The 18,717-nt window shown below is 43.0% G+C and overlaps 1 protein-coding gene across 1 annotated transcript in view; it reads left to right on the top strand.

Annotated features, from left to right (window-relative positions):
* The window catches only part of SPTBN5 (spectrin beta, non-erythrocytic 5), a 215,039-nt gene that overhangs the window by 163,971 nt on the left and 32,351 nt on the right, over window positions 1-18,717 (top strand). Inside the window, exons 48-53 of the mRNA XM_060262355.1 lie at window positions 985-1,171; window positions 8,546-8,758; window positions 13,347-13,543; window positions 13,869-14,073; window positions 16,107-16,301; window positions 18,139-18,294. Coding sequence (XP_060118338.1) covers window positions 985-1,171; window positions 8,546-8,758; window positions 13,347-13,543; window positions 13,869-14,073; window positions 16,107-16,301; window positions 18,139-18,294 — 1,153 coding nt within the window. The remainder of the gene's footprint in view (window positions 1-984; window positions 1,172-8,545; window positions 8,759-13,346; window positions 13,544-13,868; window positions 14,074-16,106; window positions 16,302-18,138; window positions 18,295-18,717) is intronic.

The following is an 18,717-nucleotide window of genomic DNA, read 5'->3' as shown; positions in this document are numbered from 1 at the left end:
GAATAAAGTTGGGCTGATTATCTGACCCCAAAGTGTGTAAAGTGTGTGCAAGGTTTCTGTGTATGGAGCTTGGCTGTTGAGGGGTGGGGAGAGATGCTAACCATACTACAGAGCTCAGTTCCCCTGGAGAAAATGAATGCTTTGAAAGGTGGACTCAATGGCATTGTACCCCACTAAGGTCCCTGTCTTCCCCAGGCTCCATCCCCAAATATCCAGGAGTTTCCCTGCCTGGAGCTTGCAGCCCTCCTCCACATCCCACTTTCCCCCATTAAACTGTGTTAACAGAAAAAAGGTTTTCTGTTTCAGAGTTGCTGATTAAGAGCATCCCATGATTGACACAAGAACAAAGATACTGAAATCAGTGGGGCTACTCTCATGTAAATCTGCATGATACTTACACTCTCCCCTATGTATTGCAAGGAAGAGAGGTGAAGCGAAAGTGACTCATAGGGCTTGGCAGAGCGGTTACAGAGCTGTCAAAATGGAGTTGTGCTTCAAATGAATGCTTCTGTGCATGCATGAAAGATAATTTTTAAAAAGGATGCTGCCCAACTGCCCACTCCATAGTTAACATGAAGCAGTAATCTGAACAGTCAACCATGGAGTGAGTGTGCAGTGGGGCATGTTAAGGGTGGCAAACCTCTCCAGAACAAATAACACTGAATAAATTAGGGACATGGCCGGACCATGCCAAGCCTGTTGTCTGAAGACAGTCTAAGAGTAATTAGTGCCAGTTGGTGGTTACCCTATTTGTTTTTGGCACCATTGGAGGGTGAGGGAAACAGGTGATGGTGTCAAGCAAAGACTTGGGATGGCCATGAAGGGGGGGGGGGGTGGTCCTGATTTCTCAGGGGCCAACCAGAAGGAACAGGAATAGCTTCTGGATCTGTTTGTTCTCAGTCCCCTTTCCTTTCTTTTTATCAGCCTCCTATCTCTAGTTATATTTGAGAATTCTGAAATGAGGGTTCATTTTTAAATCCCCAGATACAAACTTCTTAGGGAGCCATTGCAAGAGAAAAGTGGGTGCTTGGAAGCTAGCAGGCTGCATTATCAGTTCCTCCAAGATGTCACTGAGGAGTTAACCTGGATTCATGAGAAACTTCCCCTGGCATCCTCCAGAGACTATGGCCAGTCTCTTACAAATGTTCAGAGTTTACAGGGAAAACTCCAGGTAAGGTAACTCAAAGGTTCTGCAGACAGAGCAAGAAAATGTGGGTGGTGACGAATGATGAGAGGCCTCTATCACTTCTCCTTATGCAGATTTTATCCTAAAGGAATACAGGATTTTAGCCTCCAGGAATACAGTTTTTCAATCCCTTCCATACCACCAAAAGTCACTGCCAAGTGGACTAAATGAACAGCTCCTTGCTATAAGGAGAGACTATTGGTGCATTTACACTACACTAAATAATGTATTTTTCATCTGGATTTTTACTGTGTAAGGATAGCAAAAATCTGGATGTAAAATGCATTATTTAGTGTAGTGTGAACACACCATATGTCTTACAAAAAATGCTGTTATCTAATGTTCATTTTGTGTCAGTTTTGTAGCTGTCAGGATACATGTAGAATTTTAACATCTGAATGGAAACTGATAACAAAAAGTCATCAAAGGTTTAATTAGTTATAGTTTGAAAGCTCAAATGAATAATAAAACAAGAAGGCAGCAATCTTCTTTATCTGCTGCAGCCAATTAAAATTTCAGAGGCAGACTTGTGTATGCAAATTGGTTCACCAGTTTCTACCAAAGCATCTAGCAACTTCAGCTATGTAAGTGGTTTTTCTGCAGAGCATGTGGCTCTGGGTAAGATGGAGACAACACTGTCAGCTCAAACTGCTAGAGAGAGTGAACTTTGTTCTGGTATCCTTTGCTCATCTAACATATGTTCAGTGTTGATCATATCTTTCAAAAGTCCTCCTTGGAGAGATGTATAAGTTCCTTGTTCACGTTTTGCTGGGAAGTAAGGTACATGAGTCACTCATTACTTCCTCATAATGCACAAAGCAGTTCTGGTTGCTCATCTGTGCCTAGGAACATGCATAAGCTCCTTTATTCCTGTTAGGGCACTGACAATTGGGGGCTTGTGAGTCAAATGTGGCTTTTTTTTACATCCCACATGGCTCTTCCGGGCAGTGCTCTCCATTACGGCACCTACCCCATGTTCCAGGAAAGTGGGCCCTTGCCCTGTTAAAGCTTATATGTGGCAGGTGTTTTCCACCTTGGAACAGCTGCTTGATTAGAGACTGGAGGACAGGTAAGCTGTGAGCTGCAAGCCTCATACCAGAGATGGAAATAAAGAGTCCATCCTTTCCAACTACCCTCACCCTGCTGCACAACCTTTACACTCTCATCCCAGCATCCAAGCAGCTGTCAGTAGGAGACCAAGCTGGCCACAGAGAAGGCAGAGTGCAACCACCATTACAGCAGCCACCCTGGAAAAGAGCAAGCTAGCTACAGTGGAGTGATAGTGGAAAGCTTGTTCTCCCAGGGCCAGATCTACATATTTTTAAGTGGGGGCAAAACAAAAAAATAGTGCCCCCACTCAAAAAATGGAGGGGGAAGCCATGGGGCTGCCTCCCCAACATGTAAACACATGGCAGGGGGTTTAAATGGGGGGGGGAAACCACAGGTCTACCTCCCCCCCATTTAAACACCCCGATGGGAAGTCACAGGGCTGCCTTTGCCACCTCACTACCTTGCAGAGAGGCAGCAAACAGAGGCGATCTGCCTTCCCCCATTTAAATACCCATGTGGAGTGTTTAAATGGGGAGGGAAGTTGCAGGGCTGCCTTTGGCACTTTGCCACCACAAAGGCAAGTGATCTGTCTTCCTCCCCATTTAAACACTCCAGGGGTGTGTTTAAATGGGGAGGGAAGCCATGAGGCTGACTTTGCCACATCTCTGCTTACAGAGAGACAGCAAAGGCAGGCAATCAGCCTCTGTCCCCCATTTAAACACCCTAGTTGGGTGTTTAATTGGGGGGGGGGGGGGTGGAACCGCAGGGCTGCCTTTGCCACCTCTCCACAAGGCAGAGAGGCAGCAAAAGCAGCCAATCTTTCTTCCTCCTCTCACCCCCCCCCCCCCCCCCCCCCAGATCCAGCACTGTGATCTCTTCCAGGAGGCTTGGCAATGTCATTTTGTCACCTGCACTGCTGTACCTCATGCTGAGCAGAGAGCAAGAGGGCCAAGAGCAAACCTTTCCCGTCCATCCAGATACACAAGGCTCATCCAAGGCCAGGAAAGACAACCCTACTTGCATAGATGCCCTCTGAAAATTTTAAAAAGTTATAAATTGAATATTAATAGCTATAAAGTCTCTCTCTCTCTCTTTCTGCATGTGTGAGTGTGTGTGTCTGGAACGGTGACTGTTGTGGTTGATGGTAACTGGAAATGCGGCTTTCCACAAGCGATTGAGTGAGTGCCATGGTGTTTGGGTTTATGCACTTATATGCACGTTGGGCCTGTCCTCAGTAGATACAAGATGAATCAAAAACTGGGATCATGGTGTAAGAACCAAGTTAAAAGAATTTCCAGTAATATAATTACAGGAAACTTTCAAGGATCCAAAACCACCAGTGTAAGCGTGGCTGAAGAAGAAAACAACAAAACCAGTGTTTATCTGGATGCCTATCTGATGACTATTACTGTATGAATATTTCCTGCTATCATAAATTTGTGACATGTTCAAGGCTTTTATGGGCATTATAAATTGTGGCTGCTCATGTCAATGGTTTTGTATCCTTAAACATTTCCTGTAATGATTTTACTGAAAATTCTTTCAAATCATATTGTGTACAGAAAATCTTTGTAGCATGTTATCATGGCAGAGGTTGTTTTTTGACTGGATAGACATGTCAGGTAGGAACAACAGATGGGAGCATTTTTTCCTGTCTAGTCCCAAAATCTATATCTTATTTCTACCTCCACATTCACAGCCATATTTCCTATTCTAGTTCCTCCTGTCATTATAGCTGTTAATTCACCAGCTATTTATAATAATAAAGAATTGTTGTATTATCCAATTTTAATTGCATTGTTCACCGTACATGCTATAGTGGTTTTTAATGGATTGCTTTTATAATTCTGTAATCTGTCTTGAGTCTTAATGAGAAAGGTAAGTAATAAATAAGAGAAGGATTTAAAAAAATGACAGTTCCTCTATTGGTTGACTAAATTATCCCTTGGATTCAAAAAAAATTGTCACCCCCATAATATTCTTCTCTGGAGAGCATCCTCACTATATTCAGTTCTGTTCTGTATTCAGTTCAGTTCTGTATTTAGTTCTGATAGTACTGGATGCACAATATACCCTTGCAAAAAATATGTGTACAGAGAATGTTATTGTTTATATGTGTTTCAGGGCACTACTGCTTTAAAATTTTCTTGGGTAGATGTTCCAATTTGGGGGGTTTTCCCCTGTAACTGCCATTTTCCAAGATAGCAGTTATTGCAAATTGCAATATTTAAAATTCATGAAGGATGCTCATCTTGGTGTCAAAATATATGTTTTTGAAGTTGATAAAGCCAAATGCATTATTACATTAGTTTTAGAGATGGCCATTTTTTTCCTGTAGCTGCCATCTTGTGAGATGGTGGATCTTTTTCACATTCTTGTAGGATGCTTATATTGGTGTCAAATCATGTTTTGGGGGTCAATAAAACTAAATATACTATTCCTTTTGTTGTAAAAACAAAATAAAGTATTTTTCTATAAATCCAGACAAACTGTTATTTTTTTGTTTGTAATATTGGAACAAAATGTAGCAAGAGAATTGTTAAGGTGACAACTCCTAAAAATAAAAAAGAGTTTATTTTGCTGCCTTAAATAACAGTGAACAAAATATCAGAGTGCTTGTTTGATATTTATGCTTATATGTTGGTTAGACTCTCATTCTTAAACAAAGGTTACAGTCCTAATACAAAAAGTAATTTACTATGCAACATTTTTATGGTTGTTAGACTCTTGCAGAAAAGAGAATGTGTGCCTTCTTGCAACTGCACACATTAGATTTGCAAGCTAAGCAATGTCAGTAGTTCTTCTAGCATGGGTCTGAGACACTTTTCGTGCAAGATAGCAGCTATAGGAAAAATAGCTTTCTCTACAACTGGTACAGTAGTATATTTGGCTTTATTAACCTCAAAAACACATTTTGACACAAAGATGAGCATCTTATCTGAATTTTAAGTATTGCAATAACCATATCTGCCAGCTTGGAAAATGGCAGCTACAGGAAAAATCCCCCAAATTGGAATGTCTACCCAAACAAATTTTAAAGCACTAATCTTTTAGCCAAGACTATTAGGCTCCCATTCATTCCATTCCATTCCATGGGCAATTCTGAAGATGTTTTAATCATAAGGACCTAGCTGTGCACAGAGTTGATTGGTTGGCTCCCATATTGTTACCTGAAATATTCACACTGTGCTTTTTGTTTTCAGAAGCAAACATTTTTAAAACTTGGGGGAAGCATGGTGGGAAGACTGGCAAATTAAGCAGTATTGTATTTCCTGGAGTCTGTCAAGAAATTGGCCTTTCTCTAGCCATTTCTTGACTTTTCAGAACTTTGATCAGGCTTCGGACCTAGCAAAATTAAAGAAGGCTTTTCTCTGGGAAACGAATGTCATGATGACTTGCAAGTTCAAAGAGAAAGATAAGAGAATGGGATGCACATGGGTGCAAGTGAGACTCATGGGAGATTCAATGTCAGGAGCTAGGAGGGTTCTGGCCTCACACTCCATCTCATTAATGCAAGAAATCTTGGGTGTGGGTAAGTTGTTTGACTTTGGTCATGTACTATATGCAGAAGTATGTGTTCGTGTGTCCTAGCAACACACCTGATTGATCTAACAGGATCATGCCAGCTGCTGGCAGCCTGGCATAAAGGAAGATCCTTCATTCTAGTTAGTACCCTTCTAGTTGTACCCACGTTAGTCACACCTTTGGGTTGTCTCTTGAGTGGGTTGGGCCTTGCATGACTGCTCTTGGTCTTTAGACTTTGAAATGCTACCTGGACTCTGTGTTTCAGTCTGGTTAGGTAACATCTGGGCTGGAAGACCAAAAGGTATTTTAAGTTAGTTATTTAGATTGTATTTTATTATTTGCTTTGCACTGCTCTTTTATTGTATACTTTTTAAAATAATCATTAATTATTTTGGCCTACATTGGCTAAAGCTTCCAATGTAATTATTTTTGGAACTCAGCTTGCCAGCTTCCTACCTGGCAAAACTGACTCCTTGATTGACGCCCAGTAGGGCTAGAAACTTGGTTCTTTTGTGTCTAAGCTGAGGGTTAGTCAGAGAAACTGGCGATGGCTTGTTACCTAGGCCAGCGAGGATTCAGTTTCCAGTCAGTTTCTTGATGATGTACATTGAGGTCATTTCAGTTAATAAAGATGGCAGGAAGCCAAGATCACATGGTGACTTGAGAATTCTCTGTGTGATCTGTTTCCATATTACATCTGTCTTCATTTAATATTTTCAGTTCTAGTGAACTTGGAACCAAATTATTCAATGCTGGGCTTTCTCCATTGATAAAACTATGTATTTTGCAATACCTAATTGAACAAAGGAGCAACATTTAAAAACAGATAAAGAAAGGTGGCAGAGCAGTTTTTAAACTAAATCTTGGGGGAAAGCTGACAGGAGATGAAATGTCTCTGGTTTGGGAGGACTCGTCTCAAAGAGATGAAGGGTTAGCTGCTATTTTTCTTCCGGGTAACAGACCAGAGTTGTCCACTGTGAAGGTGACAAACAATATGGACTGTCTGCCAGAGTCTCGAGGTGGCAGGAGGAAGGTGGCGGGCCTAGCTCGCCTGGGAAATTATAGATGTTTGTATGCAAATGCTAGAAGTGTTCAAAGTAAAATTGGTGAATTGGCGTGTTTAGTGTTGGGAGAAAACATAGACATTGTGGGAATTTCAGAAACTTGGTGGAATGAGGAGAATCAGTGGGACACGGTGATTCCTGGATATAAGCTATATCGGAAGGATAGGGAGGGAAGGGTTGGAGGTGGGGTGGCTCTGTATGTCAGAGAGGATATACGGTCCAGTAAGACTGAGGTCAGAGAATTAGATTCACTTTTAGAAATGCTTTGGGTTGAAATAGAGGGCCCAAAAGGAAATTTAACTATGGGAGTTTGTTATCGCCCACCAAATCAAAAGAGAGAGGACGATTATAACATGATGGAAGGCTTAAAGATAGCGGCTAAACGTAAAAACTGTGTCGTAATAGGTGATTTTAACTACCCGCAGATTGATTGGGTCAATATGTGTTCTGGTCGAGAGAAAGAGATTGAGTTTCTTAATGCTCTCAATGACTGTGCTATGGAGCAGATGGTCTCAGAACCTACCAGGGGTGGGGCGATCCTGGATTTGGTCCTAAGTAATGCCCAAGACTTGGTGAGAGATGTAAAAGTGATTGTGCCACTTGGGAGCAGTGACCATAATGTTATTGATTTCACCGTTTGTATAAATAGGGAGTTGTCCAAAAAGACCGCCACAACCACGTTTAACTTAAAAAGGGGTAAATACACTGAGATGAGGAGGCATGTGAGGAGGAAACTGAAAGGAAAGGTACATACGATCAAGCTTGGACGCTATTTAAAACTATAATCCTAGAAGCTCAGATAAAATACATACCACAAGTTAGGAAAGGCACAAACAGGCATAAGAAAAGGCCTGCGTGGTTAACAAACAAAGTAATGGAAGCTGTAAAAGGTAAGAAGGACTCCTTTAAGCGGTGGAAAACCAGTCCAAGTGAGATTAGTAAAAGGGAACACAGGCTGTGGCAAATCAAATGCAAGACTGTGATCAGGCAGGCAAAAAGGGACTATGAGGAGCATATTGCAAAAAACATAAAGACCAACAATAAAAATTCCATGCTGGGAATTATTAGGAAGGGAATTGAAAACAAATCAGCCAGTATCATAATGCCCCTGTATAAATCGATGGTGTGGTCTCATTTGGAGTACTGTGTGCAGTTCTGGTCGCCGCACCTCAAAAAGGATATTATAGCATTGGAGAAAGTCCAGAAAAGGGCAACTAGAATGATTAAAGGGCTGGAGCACTTTCCCTATGAAGAAAGGTTGAAACGCTTGGGACTCTTTAGCTTGGAGAAACGTCGACTGCGGGGTGACATGATAGAGGTTTACAAGATAATGCATGGGATGGAGAAAGTAGAGAAAGAAGTACTTTTCTCCCTTTCTCACAATACAAGAACTCGTGGGCATTTGATGAAATTGCTGAGCAGACAGGTTAAAACGGATAAAAGGAAGTACTTCTTCACCCAAAGGGTGATTAACATGTGGAATTCACTGCCACAGGAGGTGGTGGCGGCCACAAGTATAGCCACCTTCAAGAGGGGTTTAGATAAAAATATGGAGCACAGGTCCATCAGTGGCTATTAGCCACAGTGTATGTGTGTATATAAAAATTTTTGCCACTGTGTGACACAGAGTGTTGGACTGGATGGGCCGTTGGCCTGATCCAACATGGCTTCTCTTATGTTCTTATGAAAATATTCTTTTTCTCAATTTTATCTATTTTAGAATTTGGAGAATGAAATTAATAGCCATGATGCTTTAACTAAAGCAGTTATCAGCACTGGACAGAAGCTTTTAAAGGGAGGTCACCCTGCCTCACAAGACATCATGGAAAAGGTGAAAGAACTGGAAATTGCCTCAGAAAATCTGAAGGGCAAGGTTCAGGAGAGAAGAAGGAGGCTCATACAATCATATGAAAACCAACATTTCTTCACTGAGGTAAGGCATGGCAGAAAAGTCTTTGTTTAGTTTTCATACATTTGAAAAAAAAACTTTCTGAATGATGGTAAATACTGATAGAAGTTGAAGCAAAAGTACAGCCCTGATATGATGTTCTTTACAGGCCCAGTGATGACATCTGGAACCATGCAGTTATATATTTAAATTACGTTGTTTTGAACTGAATTGTAATAAATTGTATTTATCTAATGTTTTACACCTTATTGTAATCCGTCTTGAGCCCATTTGGGGAGGACAGAATATAAATTGAAATAATAAATAATAAAATGTGAAACATTTTTCCTCACCAGTTTATTCCATGGAAACTGTTTCTAACTACATGTATTGATTTAGCTTAAATGGAGCTAACATAGAATGTGAACTCCACACATTTGAAAAACCTGATTCCACTGTGAGTTGGGTCAGTGGTGTAGGGAGGGGGGCGGGGGGGCGGGTCGCCCCAGGTCTGGGGGGTCTGGGGGGCCCCTTGGCAATGCCAAGGGGCCCCTCAGAAGCCGGCTGCCTGGCGTCCCCGCCGCCGCCACTCACGTTGCTACCGAGATCCTGGAGCGCCACGTTCATGCTGGCGATCATAACGTAGAGTGAACCTTTGCAAGGAGACTGATCGATCTACTCGGCACTCGTGCCGTTCTGTCTAGCTTGAAAGAGAGAATGAGGCAACGTCCCTACTGTCGGAAGCGTCGTTGTTTCTGCCATTCTGAAGGTTCGGCGATAGATTAGTCGAGGAGGCCGTTGTGGGTTTGCGCTAGACCCTTTCAAACAACCAACTCTGCCGGACCGACGGCCTTTCACCGCACCAGGCATGCGCGCTTCCAACCGTAACAGCAGGGATAGGTTTCGCGTGTCAGCTGACTGACTGAGTGCGAAGGATCTAGGTTAGCCTTTCAGTGCGAGCCCAGGACTCCCGGTCTTGGTCGTGTGGACTCCGCCTCTTGCAATGCTGCGCTGGCTGATAGGAGGGGGGCGTGAGCCGCAAGGATTGGCCGAGGTAAAAGCGTTTTCGGTCGTGTTGGTGTGTGCGGCTGCCCTCCCTTGCCAGTTGGCGGGGAGAGGGATCTGCTTTCAGGGTGACGAAAACGTCGCTTCCGCATGAAGAAGCTGAAGTGCCCGGGTTGGGCACTCGTGTTTCTTATTTGCGAGAACTTTGCTGTGGAAGCGCTAGGCAGGCACGGCTTTGACATCGCCTGATGCGCCTCTGGCGGGTTACATTTTGACATAATGATAAATACACGCATAGCAGGAGCGATAGAGATGAACAGCTGTCAAGGGGTGCGTGTGTGTGTTTTTAAGAGGAACTTTGTTTTTAACTTTGAAGCTTCTGCTTCTATAATGAAACCGAGACTCCAGTCAGATGAGACGATGTGACATACCAGAATGGCTGTTCCAGAGCATCATTTTTTTTAGGGGCGGGATCTTTCTCTGGAGCCACTGCAAAGCCTGTTGCCAGCTGTGTCAAGTGACCCAAAAGGATACAATGCTGGGTTGATAGTTTTGAAAACATTCGAGGGGCCAGGAAAAACAAAACTTGAGCATACATAGGCTGTCTTTTTGTATAGATCAGTGCAACTAGTATAGTACCCCCCTCAAGACTAAACACTGGATTGGAATGAGTCCAGAAAATCAGCTTTTTCCAAAAGAACCTGGAGCTATCCCACTCCCCACTGGCACTAGTACTTTATCCAAGAAGTTATATATTCAAAAGCTGGCAGTTTTCTAGGTACAGAGAGTTAAGGGGGGGGGGGGTATTTTTTGCAGCATGTTGACCATGGCCTATTTCAGAGGCTCAGTAACTACTTCTTTGCTCAAAGAGACCTCAACCAGTTTCTCCCAGCTCAGGCAGGAAGAGCTAGTCACACTTCTCGAAGGACTTATTTAGATTCCCAGGCAACAGCAAATGAAATGTGCCATAACAAAAGTGTTAAGACAATTTTGAGGGCATCTCAGATAAAGATTTTATCTGGATTGGATGTGACAGCACTAAGCAGATGAAATGGTGGTAGAAAACACAATTATTTATCATCTCTCCATGGAGCAGACTATAGAATCCAAATCTGTCCTGAACCTTTTTTTACTTGTACTCTGGCCTTCATCTGCACTTTTTTTTTGATGCTGCTTCTTATTATACTAAAAAGCAAAATGGGCTGCAACTAGAGGGAGAGCTCTTTTTTTAAAAAAAGGTAAAGGTAGTCCCCTGTGCAAGCACCATTCGTTTCTGACTCATAGGAACTATGTTAATCAGCAATGGAATAAACTCTTCCAGTACCAGGCAAGGGCAACTAAAATGACTGAGGGGATGGAACAGCTTCCCTATGAAGAAAGGTTAGAGAAGGCAGAGCTCTTTAGCTCGGAGAACAAATGACTGAGGGGTGACATGATAGGGAAAAGGAAAGGTCCCCTGTGCAAGCACCAGTTGTTTCCGACTCTGGGGTGATGTTGCTTTCACGGCAGACTTTTTACGAGGTGATTTTAATGAAGGCATAAATATTATTACAGTTTTTTTTCAAGAGACCAAACCAAACAACAGAGAGACAGCAATATTTCAATATAGGGGATCATATACCAGGAGTGGCCAAACTTACTTCATGTAAGAGCCACACAGAATAAACAGATGTCTGAGAGCCACAAGACATGAACATCAGATGTTTGAGGAGCCACAAGACAGGAAGGAAGGAAGGCAAATCGATGGAGAGAGGGAGGGAGAAGTGGAAAGAAAGCAACTTTCACTTTGGATGAATTCTCCCAAGTCCAAGCTGCCTGCTGGCTTGGCTTGGAGATGTGATTTAAAGAGACAAATGCCTTCTCCAAGCCAGCCAATAGGTCAGTGGGGGCTTTGAGAGCCACACAATATGTGTGAATGAGACACGTGGCTCCTGAGCCACAGTTAAGCCACCCCTGCCATGGCCATAGAAATCTCTCTCCAGGGCCTTCCCAATGAGGAGCTGTTAACACTGCATGGGCGGAGAGGAAGGAGCGTGTTGAAAACCACATCAGTATGCCTGTTTTTGTTTTCCTTGTTTTTCTTGTAAGCTTGCTTAATATAGAAGTCCCACCAGTTCAGGGCACAAGGGGAACAGCTGGGCCAGCAGGCTGCTTGTGGCATTTCTCCCTGTCACATGGTGTGGTGGGGTAATCAGGTTATCAATCACATGACCTAGATCGCACCAGCAGTGCCATCGGGGGGGGGGTGCCGCCCCCAAAGTGACACCACTTCCTGTTTCCCCCCAAAAAAGTGGTGGCCATTTTGGGGAAGTTACATCACTTCCTGTTTCCAGCAGGGCTCCCTCGCAAGTGGTGGCCATCTTGCGGAAGTGACATCACCGGAAGTGACATCATATCCTGTTTCTGGCGGCGTGCACACACGTAGGGGGGCCCACATAAATCTTGGGCCCCGGGCCCCCAAAGCCCTAGCTACGCCCCTGAGTTGGGTTCAGTTCACTGGGAATTCTGATCTTGCTTACAATACTCTTGCCCTCCCGCTGGTCTCACCTTGACAGGACCCCATCCCTTTTCATAATAGGGTTGCCAGGTCCTACCTTCAATCTAGCAGATCCTCCCTTGGATCTTCTGCTGTGCACACAAAGCATGCACAATGCAATGACATCATCTGGAAGTGACATCATCATGCTGCTGATGTGCAGCAATGCTCTAGGTTTTGGGCAAAACTCTATGGTTTTGAGTCCAAATTTACCATAGAGTTTTGCCCCAAACCTAGAACATTGGTGTGCAACATCAGCAGCATGATGACATCACTCCTGGATGACATCATGGTGCTGCATTTCAGAGAATTTGTGGGTGGGTTTCCCCCTGCTGATCGTGCTAATTTCCCATTAAGGAAAGGCTTTCTCCTTCTCAAAGGAAAATATTTTTGTATTTAAGAAGGCAGCAGGAGACTGCCACAAAATGTACTCAATCCACTCATTAAAAAACCCTTTTCTTGTGAATACTTAAAAAAGATTCTTCCAAGCTCTCAAAAATTGGATGTAAATTGAGGAAGATTGAGGGAAATTTATCTAACAGCAGTACAACTCCCATTCAGTTCTGCTACATACTTTCAGTCTGTATATGCATTAAAGACTTAAACTGGTTTAATGGTTATTCCTGAAGAAAGTTTAGGAACTATAGTTCCTATGTAAGGAGTATCTAAATCTCTTGTGGAAAGTGCTGTCAAGTTGCAGCTGACAGAGTGACTCATATGGTTTTCAAAGCAGAGACATTCAGAAGAAGTTTGCCATTGCCTGCCTCTGCATAGCAACCCTGGACTTCCTTGGCAGTCCCCCATCTAAACACTAACCAGGGCTGACTCTGCTTAGTTTCTGAGATCTGACAAGATTGGACTAACCTGGGCCATCCTGGTCAGGAATAGAAATCTCTTACTGTGTGTTTTCAGCATTGTAACAAAACTACGATTCCCAAGGCACTGGGGGGAAAGGCAATGACTTTTGGTACAAACACCAGTAGAAATGTGTAGTATTGATATACCACCTGTCTTATCAGGCATTTGTCTCCCTGATAGGTGAATATCTGCCTGTGTAGCTTCTCTGTTTCTCTTTCATTGTATTTCTTCCAGCTTTTGGAGGTGGAATCCTGGTTGGCAGAGAAGGCACTTGTCCTGGACCTCCCAGATTATGGACAGAATGAAGAATGTACTCGAGCACTGATTCATAAAATAGAATCTGTCAAGCTTGACCTAGAGGGATTTGAGTCCCGAATCGAGAAGTTGAAGGAAATAGGAAATTGCCTCTTGGTCTGTGACAACCCAGATAGGTAGGCAGGTGGGAAACTGTGGACATTTTTTGAAATAGAAACTTCAGTAAAAGTACAAAACTGGGGCAACCAAACTCTGCCCTTATCATTAACTTTCCAGCAGGTTTTAACTCACTCAATTTTATTTATTTATATTTTTTTAACCTATGAATGAGTAGTTTGAATAAATATGTTTGGATCTCCCCACCATGCCTAGCAAAAGGGACAGATCTGAGATACACCTTCCTGGGTTATGCTGTTTACAGGTCATTTGGAAAGTATTATGATAATGACAGGAAATTTTACCTCATAGATTGTTAATTCTTTTCTTTTTAAAAAATAACAGCTCCACTATCCTTCCCAAGCTCCAGGCTATTCTAGAAGACTATAACTGTCTCCAAACAAAAGCTGAGACCCAAACAAAAGTTCTGCAGGAGCAATTTCAACTGCACCAATTTGAGAGGGAAGTTCAGTTGGTAGAAGTCTGGCTTTTGAGCAAACGGAGCATGGCTGAATCAGATAACTATGGTCAGGACTTGGAGGATGTCGAGGTAAAATCGTTTGCATTTCATGTTTTCTACCTTCTGACTTTATTAGATAACTGTGGGCCTACATAGGCTAGTGAGTTTCCATTCCATTACTCTGTGTTCCCCCCACTGCAGACTCCAAGATGGACTGCAGAGGTAGCACCTGTCTTTGCAACATGCATTGGAGGGATTTGGGGTGGCAGCAACATGAAAAAAGGCACATACTGGTTCATGTTCCACCCCTGCAAGTTCCAAGACAGGTTTCAGAGGAAGTGAATGTGCAGTCCACTTTGGATGCCAGGAGGCAATAGCACCAGAACAGGAGGCAGCAGCAACTTGGGCACCTCCTCCCACATTGTTTTCACCAACCAATTTGGTGCCTCAAGCAGCCATTTGGATCACTTGGGCAGTGAACTGTTTATGGACCATTGAACTAGGGTTGCCAATCCCCTGTTGGGAGCAGGGGATCCCCTGGTTTGGAGTCCCTCCCCCCGCTTTAGGGTTATCAGAAAGCGAGGAGGGGTTGAATGTCCTCTGGGCACTCCATTATACCCTGTGGAGACTGGTCCCCACAGAGTATAATTGAGAATTGATCCATGGGTATCTGGGGCTCTGAGAGGGCTGTTTTTTTAGGTAGAGGCATTACATTTTCAGCATAGCATATGGTGCCTCTCCTCAAAAACTCCTCCAAGTTTCAAGAAGATTGGACCATGGAGTCCAATTTTATGAGCCCTCAAAAGAAGGTGCCCCCATCCTCTATTATTTTCAGTGAAGGGAAAGCATTTAAAAGGAGTATGGTCCCTTTCAATATGATAGCCAGAACTCCCTCTGGAGTTCCATTGTGCTTGTCACAACCTTGCTCCTGGCTGCACCCCTGAAATCTCTTAGCTCCACTCCTGAAGTCCCCAGATATTTCATGAGTTTAACCTGGCAACCCTACATTGAACACATCAGACACAAGCCTAAGATAGCTTTGTAAGATGTCCATTTGTCACTCTCACAAATTCTTCATGGTTGCTTTTAACATTTATGAACAGTAATAAGATAACCAGATTTTACTGTGGCACTAAACTCTGAGAAGCTTCAACAACTTCATCCTTTTCTTCTACCCAATTGGGTAATGGTTGCTAAAGGCTCAGACAATAAAAGTAACATTATTCAATACATTATTTGTTCAGTTCAGGTGACATCCCATATTACTGTTTACTTCTCTTTAATAATGAATCCAGAATAATATGCTAATCATCATGGAAAGATGTAGCTGCATTCAGTTTCATTTGTCAGTGAATACAAAATGGAGGTATTCATTTATCATGTATGCAAACCTGGCTTGTTGTCATACAACAAGTTTCCTTCTTACACAAAGCACAACTGAAGTCTTCCTGTTTTCAGTCTTCAATATAATTCCATTTTGTCATGAGTCATGACATCCAAATATATGTGCCTGATCAAAGTACAGTTTGGTGCTTTGCAGGAGAGAAAGAAACTCTGATTTGACCAGATACTTCACATTTGGACATCACAACAAACTGGTGTTAAATTGAAGACATTCAGAACTAGGAACTTCTGTTGAGAACAAAGAGAGGAGGGAAATAGCAGAGTCCAGGAACAAGCTATGTTCACGCCCATTGTAAATTGTATGTTTTTTAATTTCATTTTGTACCATATCTGTGTGCATTAAGTTAAATGTGGAAAAGTTTTCGCATTTTTTGAGCTTGAGTAAATTTGGTAATGCCTTAACATTTCTCTTAATCCAAAATATTTTTAGAATGGTCCATCAGTTACTCTGCTTGTATGCAGGACAATGGTGAGTCTGGAAGCAGATATGGCTATAGATATAGATATGTTAGGGAGACTGCACATGTATGAAGGACAGTCTAATATGGAAACTCTGGTTCTTTTTACCTGCTGCAAAATTGACAGGAGAAAACTGCCACATTTACTGTCAGAATTACTATATTATTGCGTTTAAATTCAAGTATTGATCTACTAATTCCTATATCTTGAACATGGCAATGGTACCAGGACATTCCAAAATAATTTCTTCTATCCTACAGATTCTGGAGAAAAAAATTGAAGATTTTAAAAAGGAGGTCGGATCTCTAGGGTATGCCAAGGTTCTTCTAATAAATGAGTTGGCATCACGCCTCAAGAGTCAGTGCTGCAGCCAATTAAGTGATGTTGAGAAGAGAGCCCAACTGGTCAATAACACATGGGAGAGGTTGTATCAAGCCACCCAGATGAGGGCAGAGGTAAGAACCTAAGCTTGCCTGGTATCCTGTTCAGTTTGTTGGAACAATGTTGAACGCTGTATGCTGTGAGCAGGTATATAGTTGAACGTTGGGTTGTTTAGCCTCATGATCCCAACTCTGTGTACAGGATCACATGGACCATTGTTTCATGCACACTAATAGTCCACATGTATGTTCTGTGGCAGTTCCTGTGATCATGTGAGGTGAGGATTACAGTTGTCAGATCCAGGTTGGAAACAACTCCTGGAAATTTTAGGTTAGATCCTGGGGAGGACAGGGACCTCAGTAGAGTACAATGCCAATCTTTCAAAGCCCTCATTTTCTCCTGGAGAACTAATCTCTGTAGGGAATCCAGGGGAAGGGAGGCAGAATCATAACTGCAGATATGTGAGTCCAACTAGGGACTATTTACACTGCCATGCCACCCCAAGAAATGGCAGAAAGGATCTTTTTACATTGAATTTGTCACTCAAAATCAACCCCCTGGAGGCTCTCGATCCCAACAAAGCACTGGAGTGCATAAACACACAAGCAGTGCCTCACAACCCTGAGGCAGAGATCCACTTATGCACACATCATTAACTGAATTTTTTTTAAAGGAGCAAGAATGGAAGGAAAGGTTCAGACTTCCCATCTGGCTGGAGATCACAATGGAAGAGTTCAGACATCCAGAAATGTGGGGTGAAAGTGGTGACATCCATAAAGACTAGACTTTCCCCAGTGTCAAAAAAAGTCCGCTTCAGAGAGCAATGAGAATGGGGCGGTAAAGACTGGGGATTGAGATACGGATGTTGCTGTCTGAATGTGCATTTTAAACCCACAGGGCAGCATCAACAACATTGGATCAAAGAGCTTATCTGACCACAGCCTTTGACTCAGCCCTCTGGGTTCACCCATGCCTTAAAAGCTGTAACAGAGGAGAACCAAACTTAGCTAGATGTTTTTCAACCATGATTAACTGACTTGGAGGATCTTCCCCAGTTCCTTCCCTTCATTTTCTATGTGATTCTATATAGTGGGATGATTTCTGGCTATGAGAAATGGGTCTGTAACTTTCATATATTGCAGTGTTATCCCACTTCTCAACCAAAAAATTGGCTGAGAATTGGCTTATGGGGATCAAAAGACAATGGGCGTTTTCGCACTCACCTTCAAGTGGTGCGACCACCCTCCTCACGCCGGCGGATCTGCAGGGATTTCGCACCAGAAGCGCCGGCGCACCCAAAAGAGCCGGCGACTTCCGTCGCGAAACCAGCTCAAACGTTTTCCTGCTTCTTGGCGGTTTCCGTTTGAGCTGGTTTCGCGACGGAAGTTGCCGGCTCTTTTGGGTGCACCGGCGCTTCTGGTGCAAAATCCCTGCAGATCCGCCGGCGTGAGGAGGGTGGTCGCACCACTTGAAGGTCAGTGCGAAAACGCCCAATGTAAGTTATAATTAAAATTCAATAGAAATGTTTTGGGGGAGGAAATTCTTGGGTGGTTGATTCATACCCTCCTCTGATGGTCTCACTGATGACAGCTGGTAAGTGACCAGAGAAGCCCTTCAGCTGCAGCTGTATCGGACACAATGGTGGAGCTCCTGGCTGCTTCATGCCTTCCAACTAACGAGTCTTATTTTGGAAAATGTCTGACAGGAGAGTGAAGGATGTCATATGACTTGTAGTACAATTCTAAGCACACTTACCCCTTTTAAGAAGGTGTCACTTTATGGAGTACTATTTAGGACTTACACAAAGCATGGTATCTATTTTTGTGTGACTTGGAGCTCCTGTTTATTTTGTTTCTTCTGTGCAAACTATATAACCATAAGCTTCAGTTTCCTGTCTTCTCTTTGCCTCAGAATCTGAGAGCAGCTCGAGAGGTTCACCAGTATGATCATGATGTGGATGACCTGAAGGGATGGATTCAGGAGAAAGAGGCTGTTGTGGACAGGGAAGAGTATGGCTATGACTTGTCAGGTGTGCAGACCCTTCTTAGCCAGCATGAGCGACTGGAGGTGAGAGGAACCAAGTGCTTTGAAACACCTGCATGAATAAAACCAACTTACATTTTTCTGAAAGGCCAAACTGTATTTTTGCTGCTGTTGGCTATCCTACTTCCTTTAGGTAACATTTAGGCTATCATCCTAAGCAAGGTTCATTTAGCCTGATGGAAGTTACTCCTTAGTAAACATGGTTATATTTGCATTATAATCTGCCCTTCTCTTACATTACAATGTCATCTTGTTTGTTGGGGAACATGAAATGAGAGTTGTGTGTCTGGAACCACAATACACCCAGAAAAGCTGTTTGCAACCACACCAGCTGTTTGCAGCCACATCACACAAAAGCAGCTTTAGTTTCCCCCTCAAACACACACTTTTTATGTCCTCAGACTGCCACACAGGGAACCCATGTTCATTCTGTTGTGAAACTTACAT

This window comes from Heteronotia binoei, chromosome 21 (assembly GCF_032191835.1).
Source record: "Heteronotia binoei isolate CCM8104 ecotype False Entrance Well chromosome 21, APGP_CSIRO_Hbin_v1, whole genome shotgun sequence".
NCBI lineage: Eukaryota > Metazoa > Chordata > Lepidosauria > Squamata > Gekkonidae > Heteronotia > Heteronotia binoei.
Note: the sequence above shows the minus strand (reverse complement) of the source record. Positions and strands in the feature narration are given on the sequence as shown.